This window comes from Haliaeetus leucocephalus, unplaced genomic scaffold, assembly GCF_000737465.1.
Source record: "Haliaeetus leucocephalus isolate CR32 unplaced genomic scaffold, Haliaeetus_leucocephalus-4.0 Scaffold173, whole genome shotgun sequence".
Taxonomy (NCBI): Eukaryota; Metazoa; Chordata; class Aves; order Accipitriformes; family Accipitridae; genus Haliaeetus; species Haliaeetus leucocephalus.
Genome location: NW_010972609.1, coordinates 1,992,287 through 2,009,567, shown reverse-complemented (window position 1 = coordinate 2,009,567; position 17,281 = coordinate 1,992,287). Strand labels below are relative to the sequence as shown.

At 37.3% G+C, this 17,281-nt stretch overlaps 1 protein-coding gene across 1 annotated transcript; it reads right to left on the bottom strand.

The window, feature by feature from the left end:
- Positions 1-250: 250 nt before the first annotated feature.
- On the bottom strand, positions 251-16,998 carry ZDHHC13 (zinc finger, DHHC-type containing 13). The gene is made up of 17 exons (XM_010563695.1): positions 16,861-16,998; positions 16,335-16,457; positions 15,770-15,847; positions 14,373-14,517; positions 13,092-13,156; positions 12,341-12,503; positions 11,197-11,322; positions 10,738-10,871; positions 9,839-9,948; positions 7,687-7,695; positions 7,025-7,131; positions 5,886-5,948; positions 5,410-5,503; positions 3,907-3,990; positions 2,402-2,559; positions 901-998; positions 251-386 (listed from the first exon to the last, which is right to left on the bottom strand). The coding sequence occupies exons 1-17, from the start codon at positions 16,965-16,967 to the stop codon at positions 251-253; spliced, it is 1,800 nt and encodes a 599-aa protein (XP_010561997.1). The 5' UTR covers positions 16,968-16,998.
- Between the last annotated feature and the right edge of the window lie 283 nt (positions 16,999-17,281).

Below are 17,281 nucleotides of genomic sequence, written 5' to 3'. Positions count from 1 at the left end.
CTTACCTTTAAAAATATATATTCCTAGTGTCATCTCATCACACAAAATTTCAAATAGTTTCAGCTCAAGCTATATATACACATAGTGATTGTTCCATATACAAACCTGCTGTAGCTTGTGCAAGATGGGTTTAATATTTGAAACAATAATAAAAATAAAACCAAGCAACTTCAGAAGAATCTGTAAAAATTAACAAAATATCCAGTTTTATTTAGCTTTCAGCTCAATGGTTTTAAAATTAAGCAAAGCTTCATACAGAATGAACATTTTTCTCCTTAGCCAGATGAAAAAGGTTGTATTGCTTGGTCCAGTCAACTACATTGGGTTTGAACATACCAAAGCAACTGCACTGAAAAAAGTCTGCAAGATTCTGGAAGCATCCAAGACTGAAAAGGAGAGAAATATCCATTAATAAACCTAAGAAAAGAAGATTGCAAGCATCAAAAATACACATTCACCACGAGGGAAACCTTGGTACTAATTTCTCTATTGAGCTAAATACTGCAAGAGAAGCCAGACAGGGGCCAGCTCATACCTTAATTCTCTTTCTGAACCTACAGAACAGACACAGAGACTGATGAACAAATTAAAGGACAACACCCCCTCAGCCCCAAAATAGTGTCTACTGATTAACATTACGGACTGATTTTGACACATCTTTCTCCAATGTACACAGCCATGCAGCAAGAACCCCAGTAGCTCTTACACTGGCTGTTTATTTCCTAGGGCAAAGGAAGTTCTCAGCAGGGAAAATGAGGTCCATTTCCTCCTCTTAACACAATTCATGAAAGGCATGACTAGCATGTCCATAGACCACCACTTTTTTGCATTTATGAAGCAGTGAGACAAATCACTGCTGAAAAGATACGTGCTTAAAATACACTATTCATTAATACTCACTTGTATGGAGTTCTCCTGAGTGAAATAGGATGCTTAGAAGATCTTCTCTGTATCAGGAGGCTCCTTCTTTCATGCGAGGTCAATCCCAAGAATGCAATCTTACCAAAAGGAAAATGTAAGTAATGGTTAAAATGTGAACATCACAAATTAAAATTACGGTGATAACAAAAGATACTATTGAGAAGGGGGGGAGGGGAAGAGGTTGGCCATATCTAACAAATAAGTAACTACGACTGAGAAGTATGTTTTAAATGTCACTTGGACTAAAACAGAACCCAGCAAGCTGTAACATTAACGCTTCCACTGAGAAGGCAAGCTTAATTGGGATGACTGTAAAGATGGTACTTTTACAGATGTGTGTAGAAATATAAGATCTATAGCAGTTAAGCACCTATTTCCTCAGACTTTGTCTATACTACCACACAATTTGGTAGAAAAAATTCCCCTGAAAAAGACAAAGTAGCTCAGCAAAAGAGATGAAGTAGATATCAGAGACTCAACAATAACTTTTCCATTTTCTTGATTCCATGTCTTCTTTCACCAAGTTCTACAATGAAATTTATGGGGGTTTTCTGCATTTTTGTTTACCTATTCCTTTTTCCATTTTCTTATTTATCAACATAAATCTTATAAGCCCTTATAAATGGCTGCAAGGGTCCTTTGCTGAATGACACGCTAAGTATCATAAAGCAGTACATTTACAAATGACTGGGTACAAAACACAGTAGTTAACTGTAAATATCCTACCTAGATTCTTTTTTTTTTTCCAGCATGATATCTCAGTGTCTTGGACATTACAGAAATCTAGCAGTACACATTTAAAATTGTGGATTATTGTTTTTTTTTTTTTAAACAAGATGTAAAACAAGACTTTAGCTCAGTATGCTCAACACATATTCAAATGACACATCTTTCCTAAAAGCTGCTAAACAAACTGTTTCCTAGATGTTTTAAGACAGCTCTTCTCAGTCCTGTTTGCATAGCCAAGCTCTCCCTGAGAAAAACATAAGCAAGAAATGTGACAGTCCTCATCAGGATAAAATCCAGGTCATATATTTTTATTATAGCAATGGGATTTAATACAGTCTAATGACGCATTGCTGAGCTCTGCCATAGAATTTTCAATTCAGGTCTAATTGTGCTATTGAGCTTTTTTGCCATTTTGGGGGCAGTAATACCAGTTCTATTAGTCAAATAAGTTTCTTGCCTTAAATACATCTTTTTATAGGTCTGGAATTTTTGATGAGTAGTAAACTGAGAACTCAGCTATAGGAATGATTTGCAGACTGTGATCCTATTTATAATACGGGAATGCTGAGTGCACAAGTACCCGTGAAACTTAAAGGACTGCCCTGAGATTTAAGAAAAGCACCTACCTGTGACATTAATTAGTCAAGAAAAGCAGGCACAAAGTTTTTATGGGACCAAATCATCTAAGGAAAAGTTTTAATATGATGACTCTTAAATTAAGAAACGAGCATAAACCAAAGCAAAATAATACCTGATAAAGCTGAACAGTTAGCCACAATGCAGCCCATACAGTATGAAAACAGGCTACTGCAAAGATGTAGGAAACCCACGGAGAGCAATATATTATCTGTGTGAAGTACACCCATGCTCCATCTTGATGGTAACTTGTTGCACAATGGCTTGACCAATCTGACAAGATGCATAATCAGTTAATTATGTGTTTAATATAGAATGCATATTATATAGCAATATGCTCTAGAAATATCATGTGTAATGTATCACGTTCCCACTTAAAAGCACCCACATAGATGCATGACTGCTTGCTATTCTGGCTGCATGATCCTTACATTATGCATTCTAGTCCACAGTAGGAACATTCAAGGCACTAGCTAGGTACTTTCTGGTTTTTTGTTGTTTTTTTTTTTTTACGTTAACTAGCAATACTGAAATAACTCATTGTCAAGACTTCTGAAATTTTGCTTCATGCTTATTTGTAACTTTAGGATAAGAATTTATCAATTATCTTAAACACAACCATCAACAAAAGACGACATTATGGTGACAATGCCAAGAAAGCAGTATTTTACCACTATTAAATAGACGTAAACTGGAACGTCCAACTACCACACATCTTTAATCTATAAAAACCCCAAACAACTAAAAGCAGAGCAACTTTTTCTTGCCTCTATGTCAGTAGAACAATAAAGAGGTTTTCCTCCCATGTTCCTTCACACACAGGAAATGGAGAAAATAACGTGCTTTTTGCATATGTTAAGACCACCACTGAAACACAGGAAAGCAACTCATGTTCACAGGAGTGTCCTGTGTCCTCCACTGCCATCGCTGGCTCACTTCACTCTATGTTGAATATTGACTCATTTCAATATAATGTGAAGTAACGTAAAATAAAATGAACACTCTCTACTTTTTAGTCAAAAGATTAGTGCTATGTTAATTCATCCTAAGGAACTACATAATAAGGACTCTCCTGCATCCTCCAAGAAATTTCTTAATTTTCCAAAGTAACAGCTTGGATTTATTAATGAGATACACAGTTCTCCTCTTTTCAAAGTTATCACTACATTAAAAACAAACAAACAAAACTTTTCAAAGTGTTTAATAGAGATATTTCCAAATAGTAAAATCAATAAAGCCTTTTCAATAATGTATTTACAAACTTATTTTCTACTGCAGTAAAGAGTATCCAGACTAGAACCTGCAACCTGACCTTCCTCCCCATGGCTTCCTTATTTCAACTCTAATAAAAAAGCTTTCTGACATCATATTTTCCAATGGACATCCCACCAGAGCTGTATCTTAGTTTCCACTCAACACAAATGTAATCAGATATTTGACCAAAGACTCGGTCACGATATATTTTCATTTAAAGACAGAATTACAACATAACATCATTGCTGAAATATGGTATCATTTGCACCAGTGTAATTACACTTGCTGGAAATGAAATGCTGAAAAATAAAGATCACACACACATGTGCTTGAAAGCTAAATTAAAATAAATTCATGGATACATACACAGAAGAGTTCCATAAAGCAGGCAGACACCGGTCATAGTTAGGAAAGACAGGAACAATAGGTAGTAACAATGGTTCCCAATGCCTGTATTTAAGGCAAACAAAAAAAAAAGTTTGACATTTTCAAATCCAGCAGTACTTGCATTTCCCCTTTAGTTAATAGGAATAAAAAGAATCAAACCCACTTCTTATTATTACCTCTGCTATCCTCAAGACAGTTTGACGAGACTGATCTCTTTCTCAGCTGTCTCCTGTAAGCCATCCCAATTTATATAATAGAATTAGTTCTGATAAAGTCAACCAGGATTTGTCTCTTCAGAGCACACCTTCAGCTGTTTTAGCTATATGAGGACTAATTATGCAACCACAACTCTCCCCATGCACAGTACAATTGTCTCACATGACTGAAAAATCTAAGCTATTCAATTTAATTGTTTGACCTTTGTGTGCTTCAGAATTGCAAACATACAAAAGAACACCCCCCAGACTTCTGTCAGAGAAACTGTTACATGAAGATACACAATTATTTTTCTTTAAATGACAACCAGTATTGCTCAAAGCTTTGAAACAATTCATCAGAAGGATGTCTCACCACCTTGTAAATAGCAAACACTATAAAAACATTTCCAAGTATTTAACACTACAAAAAAGCTATTGGCCAAAGAATATGCTAAAAATATATTGCTACAGATGTAAATCTCTAACCTTTCTATCTTGAGCATCACCAGTAATGAGACAGAAAGGGAGAAGGAGGGAGTTTCTCAAAGGACACAAGAACATTAAAAAATGCCCTACGGGGTTATCTCGGTGGTCCAGCTGCTCCACTTCACGGTCTCTAACAGCGACAATAGGCAACATTAGTTCAGGAGGACAAACGAGCCTGGCCACTTTCTGGAGTTCGTTCTCTTCATCCACAGCTACTGCATTAAAATGTCAAAGTATGCATACTTGTCTAGTTCTTTCAGTATCTGCTTTTGGACACATTGTCCAAAAGCTTGTCTAATCCCTTTCTGAACCTTCTGATACTGCCTGTATCTGCAAACCCCTACAGCAGCAAGTTCTAAAATTTCACTACCTGCCACGTAAAGACATTTTTTCTTTACCAATTTTAAATCCAACTGCTATTCTCACTGAGACTCCCCTAGTTCTAGTATGATGTACTTGGTGAATAACAGTTCCGCATTCACTTTAGCAACCACCTTCAATTGCCTTTTGTTTGTTTGTTTGTTTTTAAAGTCTCCATCATATCCCCCATCCCTTCTTCATTCAAAATAAAAAGTCCCAGAGTTTTTGGCCTCTACTCTTAGGGTGACCGCTCCATCTCTTTAATCATTTTAGTTGCCTTTGTCTCTGCAATCTAATTTCTCTCTGGCACCTACCAGTAACACCTTCAGTTATCAACTGTGTATTCTTCTATCAGATGTGCTCTCTCTCTAAGGAGATAAATGTTATTTCTGCAACTTTCAAAATATGTGGTATTTTCAGATTTGATAAACACTCTTACCTATACACTGTCCAATCCACACAGAATGGTGATCGTATCTGGCTACACATGAATCACAAGCGAGACAATGCATAGATCTCAAAGGCTTCCTTACCTAGTTGAGGATGAAGGAAAAGAACACTCATAGCAAAAGCATCTATTTTGCTCAAAGTTTAGCCCATCTCACGGGCACCATCATACTTTGTACAATTACTGTATAACAGACCTCACAACACAGAACATAGATGAGAACTATCCACCCTAATTTTACAAAAAAGAGAGATGGAAATAATTAGTATTTTATTAAGACTAGAGTCCAAGGATCTTAAAGCATCTCTTTTGTCACTCTAAAAGAATGAAATAAATTTAAGTAATATAGGACAAACCACACATGTAACACTTGCATGCCAAGCAAAGAGGAAAAAGTTTTTTTACAGCACTATTGAGTAAAAAGCCAGGTTCAAAAAGAAAAAAAAAAAACCCAAAGCCTCACTTACAAGACACAATGTGCAAAATGTTCTGAAGTCCAAGCAACCTGCTTCTGCAAGAGCTACAATGTTCTGAAAGACAAAGTAATTTGTGCTTGCATTTGGATCACATTTTCAGGGGGATCTATGAAGATTTTTACATTAGGCCTTTTGCAGTTCATAAGCATTTTGAATGCCAAGCATTAATAGGAATAAGTACTTGCTATTTAAAAAGGTCCATGAAAAAGATAGAACAGCAAAGACTAATACAACTTCATTCATGCAGGATTATTCAGAAAAAGTATCTCTATGTTGCCAAAATTAATAAATAATGTGAATGAAATATCCTTTAAAAAAAATGAGATCATATTAAGATACAAGGTACCTCTGATATAGTCAGTCAGACTTCAGAGCGATGAAGAGAGCTGCTATATTTACTGTTCCTTTAGAAGTATTAGATACACAAAGGTTACTAGCTCTGTGGTAACAAGTTAAAACTACAGTTTATTCTCCCTGGCAATCTGAAGAAATACAAGCTCATGGAAAGTAATGAGATCACAAACAAAATGCTTTCCTTAATCCACAGGTTGGGGATTAAGGAAATACTAAATTCTCTACTGACTGGTTGGCCATGATTTCTTTTCACCATCCTAAAATAGAGCAAGGAAACAGCACAATGTGCTTGAGCACAAAAATCAAACTATTATAAGCATTTTCAAAGCATCTGACAAAATTTAAGTCATTTCTAGCCTTTGGTATGTCTTATGAGCATGGAAAATTGTAGGAAAGCACTGTGAATCTCTCTTTCTAACCTTAAACAGCTGGAGTGAAAACCATACAAAATTTATATTTAAGTGAAGTTCTATGTGTATTTATATCACAAACATCAGTAGATCTGTACAATGTTTGTCCAAAGCCCACATTTCAGTGAGAAGATGGAGGCAAGGAAATTCTCACAGGATGATGAAGATAAGTAAACAATCAGTAGAGGAGAAAACATCTACAATCTATGTTGGTCAATGACAGTGCTAAAAACTGTTAAAAGAATGAAGAGTACTTCATTGCTTTCAAGTTTAACTAAGCTGAACTTGATGACAAACACATCAACCAAAAGTACGTATGTGTCGCACCAGGTTAGCCCTTCCATTTGTTTTTACAAAATCACCTACCTCTTTTCTTTCTTTTTCTGAAGTCTTAACATATCCAGGATCAGTTCTCCAAGTTTTATAGAAATAACAAAGAAGACCCACCAAGCTGAACACAACAGCGATTTCAAGAATTGTATCGGTTACACGTAATATTCAGGTTAAGGAATATATTCTTATACCACTATATATAGTTATTTGCTGCAAGTTCTCTAGAAGACAAATTCTTATTATACATGAGAGAGGATATACAGTCATTAGGAACGGAACTTTTATACTATGGACTAAAAAAAACCTCTAAGTCAGGTGAAAGGGGGAGAAAAACATGTCAAAATTAACTACCTCCATACAGCAACAGAAGAATGTGGAATGGGTGAATTTTTATACCAACTAAATTCAAGCACTGAACTGGAGAGCACGGATTCCTAAAAAACTGGCCATGATGCCATCAAGGAGCAGTCAGAGAGCCCAAACCTGGATTCCATCTCCAGTGATCATTCAGCTACTATATAAACTGCAGTGTACGTAACTCTTAAAAAAATAAAGTACTGCAACCTCAAGGCTGTTTTGTCTTACAAACTAAAACCACTGCAAAGTAGCTCTAATTAATATCAAGATAATGAATTATGAAATATTGGCACTGTCTATTACCAGTCTTATAGCTGTGTTTGTTACAATGCAATTGCAAGGTGCACCTATAATAGAATCATAGAATGGTTTGGGTTGGAAGGGAACTGAAAGATCATCTAGTTCCAATCCCCCTGCCATGGGCAGGGACACCTGCCACTAGACCAGCTTGCTCCAAGCCCCATCCAACCCGGCCTTGAACACTGCCAGGGATGGGGCATCCACAGCTTCTCTGGGCAACCTGTTCCAGGGCCTCACCACCCTCACAGTGAGGAACTTCTTCCTTACATCTAATCTAAATCTACCCTCTTTCAGTTTAAAGCCATTACCACTTGTCCTATCACTACAGGCCCTTGGAAGAAGAAGTCCCTCTCCAGCTTTCTTGTCGGTCCCTTTAGGTACTGTCAGGCTGCTATAAGGTCTCCCCAGAGCCTTCTCTTCCCCAGACTGAACAGCCCAACTCTCTCAGCCTGTCTCATAGACGAGGTGCTCCAGCCCTCTGATCATCTTCATGGCCCTCCTCTGGACTCGCTCCAACAGGTCCATGTCCTTCTTACGTTGGGGGCCCCAGAGCTGGATGCAGTACTGCAGACTGGACGCAAAACTGCACCAGAGCGGAGCAGAGGGGGAGAATCCCCTCCCTCGACCTGCTGGTCACGCTTCTTTTGATGCGGCCCAGGATACGGTTGGCTTTCCGGGCTGCAAACGCACTTTGCTGGGTCATGTTGAGCTTCTCGCCAGCCAACACTCCCAAGTCCTTCTCCTTAGGGCTGCTCTCAGTCCACTCATCGGCCAGCCTGTATTGGTGCTTGGGATTGCCCCGACCCATGTGCAGGACCATGCATTAACACCAATGTAAGTCAAAATGATTTCCTGCAGATTTGTCTATTTGCATTTCAATTGTTTTTTGGAACTGAGAGTAGTCCTTAATTAGAGTGGCTGGATTTTCATTCAGACGTAATATAGGAAGCTAAAATACTGAACGCTTTTACAACACTCAGATCTATGACCAGTTCCAGAAGGAAAAGGTATTAATGAGAAAAAAAGGTTACGTAGTGAAACAAAACTACTCACCCATCTCACCAAGCTATGGTTAGACCTTCAAGAATACTGCTACGCTCACGATCTTCAGCAAAGCGTCTGACTCAAAACCCTATTTTTGGAATTTTTTTCTTTTAATTTAGATGACACCAGGAAAACCACAAAACTTCACAATGCAACACTGAATAACATGATTTTCATTTAGACAAGCATATGCATGTATCCCCAGCGGGAATATACTTGATCAGTTCATCGAAGTTAATCCTGATAATTCTATTAAGGACATCTTAATTGGGAACAGTACAAAAGAAAATGCCACTTAAAGGATGAAGTAATTAAAAATTAATTAAAATTGTGTAGCAATATATTATTGCTGGTTTAGTAGAAAATTATTTACAGTTCTAAGTATCTCCCTAAAGGCCTTTTCACAAAACTTAATCAATAAATAAATAGATGCCCCCGTGTAACTAAAGAGTAGGGCACTGAAAAGCAAGCGTAAACTACTAAAACATTTTTGTACTCATCAGTGCAAAGCCTCTTCAAAGAAAATAAATGAAAGGTAGACGTTAATGCCCTGTACACTGAGGATGCAGCGTAACCTGTGAAAAAAGATAGACAGGAGACTGGAAGTTCTGTTTTGGAGGGACATAAAGAAATGTGTTCCCTGGTTTTTGTGGGGGTGGGAGGGTTTTGTTGTTGTTTCTAAAAGCAGAAGCATGAATACCACTAACTGTCAAATCCTTGTCATTTCAGAAAGAAGAGATGCTTTGAAAATTATTAATGCATTTGTTATCCAGTTATACTACATGCCAAAATACATTACTGTATGAGAGTCTCAGTGAGGAAGATTAAAGAGTCACACAGAGATGGTAACAGGGGCAATTAGGTTTATAACAAAGACGTTTTCATTTTGATATTCCAGTAGCATAAGAAGTAGTGCAGAATTGTACACAAATATCTGCTAAAGATAACAGAAGGTACAGATGTTTAGTCTATATATAGCTTTAAATTAAACTCAAAGTTATTTCACCCCTGCCCAATGAACGTATACCAATCTACCAGACATTAACAGTCACCTGGAATTATCTGGGACTGCTTGTTGCTATTTTCATGACCAGGCTTAGATTTATTAGGAACTGTAAGGAGAGTACTGCTGCATTTCTTGAGTACAAAGGATATCGGGCAGGAACCAGAAAAACCAGGTCACGGACATCCAAAAAGCTGAACTTAGCAGAAATGCTGTGGGAAGATACCTCAGATTCTTGAGCCCCACACATTGCCTGAAAGAATATTCAAAAGTATTTTTAAAAAACTTATTTAAAATGTAACTCCACAGAGTATAAACTATCTGTTCTGTTATTTTAAAAACTTCACACACAGAGTATACTTCAAGTCTCTCAAAGCAATCAAGAATTGTCACTCAAAAACATTCTTTAGCCAGATGCATAGGGGGTTAACCAATACAAAAATAAAACCGAAGAGTGCTCTGTTCCAGCCTAATATTATACATCAGAAAAGCTGTATCACTGGGTGAAAAGTGTGATCTCTGTTTCCGCACTGATAGCATTGCTGCTTCAAGGAACACTGACTGTTGCAGTTAACTGTTGAAAAAAGCATAAAACCTGCAAAACAGCTTAGGATAACACTGGGAGGTCTGGGGAGCAGGGAAAGGAATGGTTCATTAAAATTCATTCTGTGTCACAGATACAGAAGGAGAAGTTGAGATAACGCACATTTCTGAGCATTGTGCATAGGTATCTCAGTGTCTACCAGGTGCAGACCTTCAATAACACTATCATTAAAATTAGCTAACAGACTGCTTAAACACTTTAGTGTTTTTTCAAATCTTTCAGTGATGAGAAAATTATTTTGCACACCTGAAGACATTCAATTTCTATGGTCATTCTAAAAAGTACATACATTGAAATCCTTCACACACTCTGCAACCATTTCTCAAGAGGTTTTTTTTTTGCCAAGTGAAACTTAACTCTGAAAAGAACACTGCATTAGATACCTTATATGGCATATATAACAAATAAATACACGTACAGAGAGAAAATGCCACAAACCTCACAAACAGAGCCATTCCAAATAGCAGGAAGAGAAGCAGACCTCCTTTCAGAAGCCAAGAATCAGAACTTAAGTTCATTATGTATCCTATGGCCCACATCAATGTCAAGGAAGATGCCAACAGCAGGAAGAGCTATTAAAATTATTACTGTTAAAATATGACAAAGTATTCAAGCAGGACATACTTCAGAAGTATTCAGTTAATGTAATAACAAATGCTGAAGACTCAAGGTGGATAAGACAAACTGACACATCAATACACCAAAGTGGGATGGGGGGACACAACACAAAACCCCCCACCCAAACCACTGCTAAATGCTTTTAAAGAATTTTATTTTTGTGCACCCAATTTCAGAAACCTTAGAAGATTCTCTTGGTAGAAAATAGTTAAACTGCTTATTATTCTAAACATGGAATGCTGTAGCTTTACTTCCATTAGCTACTACTCAGGAAGTTACCTCATATTTCTCTACTATTTTCAGTAGCCTGTTATTTCTTCTGCTTCTCATTCTTTCTTCCTCTTTTACCATATAAACCATGAAGCGATTCAGACTTTGATAGGCAAGGTCAAGCGGTGTCTCTCCCTTTAACAACAGAAATATTTATGTGTTAAGTGCATAAAGAAATAAACATTTTACTTTTTAACAGAAGCAAGAAATAAATACAGCTAAACCAAGAATAACTTGGCAGTTACTTCCTGTGCCCCCTGCCTTTCTTTTAAGGCAAGGATAAGATAAATTGAGAGTTTTAATGTGCTTAATCTAGTGCTTTGTAGTTCTAAAAACTGATACTTTCAACCAGATTGCATCCATTTGAGTTATCTGTTGGACTGTCTCCAATAACCTGAAAGCTAAACTGTCTGCTAGAATGTTACATGTTTACTGAAAGGGAAGGTTTCTTGTTTATGTTAACTTTTTAAAACCAAACAGCAATATGTCACACATACAAATAAAAAAAAAAGGCAGTAGATGGAAAAGCTGCACAGCTTAATATGCAAACCCTGAATAAGTACACTGTACAAACATATCTATATAGTCATAGGAATCAACAGTTTCAACATTTATACTTCTATCAGTTTTTACAAATATTAGGACGAAGACTTTCATATGCGACTAGCCCTTTTGAACGTACAAACAGGCATTGTCAAACACTGGTTTTTACAGGATGACACACATATCTTTTTAAAAGCTTTAAGAGTCTCAAGGGACACCAAGACACTATTTTTGAAAAACTCGCCAAAGACATTACTCCTCATGACAATGTTTTAAAATGGAAAACATGTAACTTTAAAAAAAGACAGGTGTCAGGTGGGGTGGATGGGTAAGGGGTGGAAAGAAGAATCTGCAAAGGACACAATTATGTTCAGAGTGACCAAAAGGCTTGGCTGTTCATTAAACGAAAGTTGCAAAGAATCTCTGCATTCTTACTTCGTGCCACACCACAAGAAAGGTGCTAATTCTTTTTGGGAAAGACTAAGAACACCTGCTCTTAGTCAACCCCTGTTGCAAAGCATACCCACCGTAAAGAGGAGTCAGGTTTTTCTTTAAATTCATTTTACATGTTCATGCCACATGGAATGAAGTATCATGAAAGAAATTGTACCTTGGCATTTTTTATGTCCAGGCTAGCACCGGCTTCCAGCAACAGATCCACTGCACTAGTATTTCCTGATGTTATTGCCCAGTGCAGTGCAGTATTCTTTTGAACATTGTCTACAGCACTGAGAGAGGGGTTAAACTTTAAGAGAAATCTCGTGGGCTCTGGTCTAGAGGAAAATAAATTATAAAAGTTAACAAACAGAAGATAACCTATACTGGAGATGAAGCTTTTGAACACCTTATAAAAACCCCTGTTCCCATCCGTGAAATAACAGCTGATACACAATGCCTTGCCTCAGAACAAGCTTATCAACAATAGATCCACATTTATAATTCAGGACCTGCCCCAAGAGTTTTTCTCCAGACTATGTTATCTTACCATTTTAACAAATATGAGGTATATACACAGATTATATCTTCCTACAACACTGTGTATAAGCTTACATCTCCACATTTTGTTTATTCTAAATGCATCGTACTGCATCCACCTCCATTTATTTTCATTTCTGGGAAAGCACAATAATGCTGCAGCTGGTTCAGCCACAAACCTAAACTTCTTTTAGGAGTTCTTTTGACTTTCTTTGCTATATTCAATCAGCTACTTCCTAACTCCTGATCTCTGAAATACCGCATATTGTAGCACAACTGAAAGGGAAAGAAATGTCTGTTTAACAAAAAATTTCATAAGAAAAAATTCACCTCACTGCTTTGTGGGTACAAAAAAATAGAGTCTTCTTAAGTTATTCACTACTTACCCAACTGCTTTTTGCGCTGATAACATTAAAGGCGTTTGCCCATTGAAGTCTGTCGTGTCTACGTTCTAAGTATAAGAAAAAGATAACAAGCAAGTGATTACCAGTGATTTCAGGAAACAGAGTAAGATGGTCAGATTCGGAGCTATACAACTGGCTTAGCTTCACTAACGGAAAGAAAATGGCAAGAAACCAAATTATACCAGCGAAGAAACCAACACTCATTTAAGGATATTTTTAAGGGAGAGTCTCCACTAAGAATATTTTTAAGGGAACCACGTTAACCATATTTCTTGTCCCCTTTTGCACAGAAATGCTATAAACAAAATGTACCTTGTAAAGCAATGTTAACCATCCTCCTTGTATAAAGGGACATACATAACAGAATGTCTGAGTACATACAATTGGTTTATTAAAACAAGAAAAAAAGGATCAATTAATTGTGTATCTCAAAACATAATTATTTAAACATCTAACTTGCATCACCTAATTTTCTTCCTCCTTCTTCACGATGAAGGTTTCCTTCTTCCCCACCTCCACCCATTGTTACATTAGAGCAGATTTACTTAAATGAAATGTTCAATCACTTGGATTACTTAGTAGAAGACGTGGGCTAAAAGCTTCAAGTTGGTGATATATACCATCTATACCTACATTCCAGAAGTCAGTTGCTCTACTAGAGAGAACTCTATGAGAACAAAAATAAACTTACCAAATCTTTAAATCTTAATACTTAGTGTTTCAAACAGTCTTGATCATAGAACTGTCATTTTTATTAGCAAATTGTTACACTTGTCATTAATTCTGCTTACTTCAGATGTCAGCTAAGCAGACATCAACTAGAGTGCATACAATGTAAAATTACAGAAAATATAGAAATTTCTAATAAAAAATTCAGACCTAGTCTGATCATCTATTCTGCACGCTTCAATTGATGGACAACTGCACAGATTATTAATTGCAAAACTGTAATCAAATAGTAAATACTTCATGATGTACATACTTCATATACTGCTTTTTGTTATCAGGTTTAAAAGCCAGTTGTTACTTATGCAGCACCACAAATCTGCATAATCTTAACAACTCTCCTTAAACGCTCCGAATTTTATGTGAAGGGGTAGGGGTAGGGATGACAAGGACAGGGGAGAGTATGAAAAAACCCAACACACACACACACACACACACACACAAAGTTTCTCTGAACTTATGGCACAGGGAAATAATTGTCAAATACCTGCTTATCATCCAGAAAACAAAACAGTTAATTCTGCAATCTAAACATACCTGGCCTTTTGATATGAGGTAAGCTATAATGGGCATGTGTTGAAACAGCACTGCTAAGTGAATGCTACTGAATCCTTCCCCATCGATAAGACTGGGATCCGCTCCACATTTCAACAATAACATGACCATAGGTAGGTGTCCTTGTCTATAACGATACATGAAATGAAATTAGAGATGACAAGAAAGATGGAAATTTTAATGAAAGCATTGCCTTAATAATTCTTATAGATACCCCGCAAAAAAAAATTTCATTTCAGATTCTTGTGGTTTTATTCAGGAAATGGCTTTTTTTTTTTTTTTAAATTAAAAGTTTATCTCAGAAAATTATATTAAATATATACCTTAACACATCAGTCCGAGGCAAACTGTTAATTTAGAATACAACGGTTATTCTACAGTAATTTCTGCTGTGAGTAGTCTCTCTCAGAAGAAGTATCTAACTTTGTTTGGCAGAAGACTAAGATAACCCAGAAGAAAGCACTGATCTTCCAGTGTGAGGATCTGCACTCAGAGAAGTTATCCCAGAATTATTATTTAAGGTTATGTTTTTTCCAGACAAACAGTGCTTTGGTCTTTTGGTCATTTTACTCAAGTCCTGTCCTAGAAGCCAAAGTTGTATGACTTTAAACTGTATCAGGTTGAACAGATGTAGTCTGGAGCAGATGCAGAAAGAGCAGATTCAAAGAGGCATTAAACATATGCAAGCGCCAATAGCTACTGTCACCCAGGAAGAGACACTGCACATTTGTGGTGGCAGCTATAAGGAGCACAAGAAGAAAAGCTAATGCCACTGGGAGATGAAGGCCAACGACCGACCCCTCTACATGCCCCTGAACAACAAGGTAGTCTTACACCTGTCCTACTGCTATATGCTTGTGCTCTACACTCCAGGACTGGCAGCACTGAGTCTTATGAGAGCACACCAAGGGCATCTAGTGCAGAAGCTAAAACAACTGAAAGCATATTAGCTAGACAGGCTGAAGTCTGAGGAAAACAGTGACCACAACTTCTTCCGACTTAAAGTGTACCATAATAAGCATCGACAGCTAACTTCAACGTCCTTACACAGCCAAGTCTTCTTTGCCCGGTAAGGCAGAACTTACGAGGCAAAGTCTGAACAGTACTGTTTCATCCCTTCAAAGGGAAACTTCGAAATGTGAGTCCCAAGTGACTAAAACAGAGATACTCACATAACACAACTTTGTGGCCCGCAAAGTTGCCAGGAACCAGAGAAGAGATCTCAGCATTATTATGGACATGCTGTGAAATTCCTTATACCTCAATAAAATGAACATACCACAGAATTTGATGTAAGATGGCCACTGCTGTGCTACATGAAATGCTACTATAACTGTTAATACTAACAGATTTACAATTAGCAGTTGCAAGCAGCATACCTAATGGCCCAGTGAAGGGGAGTTGAATTCAAGTCTCCACCTAGCTGATCCACTATTGCACCTTTGGAAATATAATATCTGTGTAACAGCAACACAATAAATTAAGAACAGACTTAATAAAATATTAAAACATTATACTAAGGATAACATAGCTCCAGTAGTAAATAGCTCATAATTAAAAAAAAAAAAAAAAAAATCACTAGAAAAGCAAACAGACAAGAGTATTTCTGCAGTAAAGGATGCTGTTCCGAGGAAATGTTTAAGAAAAAAATACAGTAATTAGCAAGGCACTTATAAAATCAGCTTTAATCTTTGTTAAAGAAAATAAACCAAACACAGGAAAATCTAATGATTTCATTTACTGCATGATTGCACATATAAAGAAACGGTGGCAACTTTACATTTCAGTGACATTTTCATAAAGGTAACTGGGTTAAAATTTGAATTTTATGCTTTTCTTCTCAAGCAGCATGTTCCTCTGTTTTGAAGTATAATAGCAACAAAGTGATTATAAGTAACAGTGGCAGAATACTTGTGTTACTTTCACAAGGACTCTAGAGCTTACTTAACCAGCTCCTGTCTGTTGTTTATCGCCGCCCAGTGAAGAAGAGTCACGTTTTCTTTGTCTGGTTGTCGAACATCATATCCTGCTTCTACCAGTTCTTTGCACCGCTCTACTATTCCATACCTTAAATGATAAAAAAAAAAATTACTTATCATTCATTTGTGAAGTTTTGTTAAGAATCCGCCAGTTTAGAGACAGCCACATACTAAAGAAAAAGTCAATCTCAGTTAAGCATCATGTACCAGTTCCTACTTGAGCAAATTCCACATTGCATTTGATGGAAGTCTTGCAAAAAGAGTTGGGCTGAGCCTTGGTGAGTAGAATTTTCTACCTAACAAACCTGGTTGAGATACCATTATTTATGATAAAAATACTTACAATAGTGCCTTTAAGTGATTTTTCTTCTTTCAGTCCGGGGAGAAAACAGAACTGTAAAATTCTGGTTTGCAAAAATATCCAGCCTGGCTCACATTCGAGGACGCTCACATCTGCTTCAACGTTTTGCACACACAGAACATGCACTTACTGTGTAGCCTTGACAATATCACAGGTGCTGGGGTCTTCAACAATCGGATATGGTCCCGGTAGCACCAGTAGATCTTTATCCCCGTGGGCACTATGACAGTTGTGCATATGAGGTCGATGAGGTCCATGGCAATGGTTTTTACACTGTTGGTTGACAAAACATCTATTGACAAACGGTATTTATACACCGTGCACCAAACCTCCCTCTTCACCAGACCCACACGCTACACTTGTCAAGTTGCGTTAATGCAAATAAGGAAATTAGTTTACGGCACAGCTACAACCACCTGACAAGAGCCTAATCCTTTCACTCGGCCCAGGGACACGGAAGGGCAGAAGGGACGTGGTGAAGGTCCATCAGGCCAAACCGCCACGCCGTTACGCTCCTTCCAGAGCTGGCTCCCGCCACAACGCCCTTACCC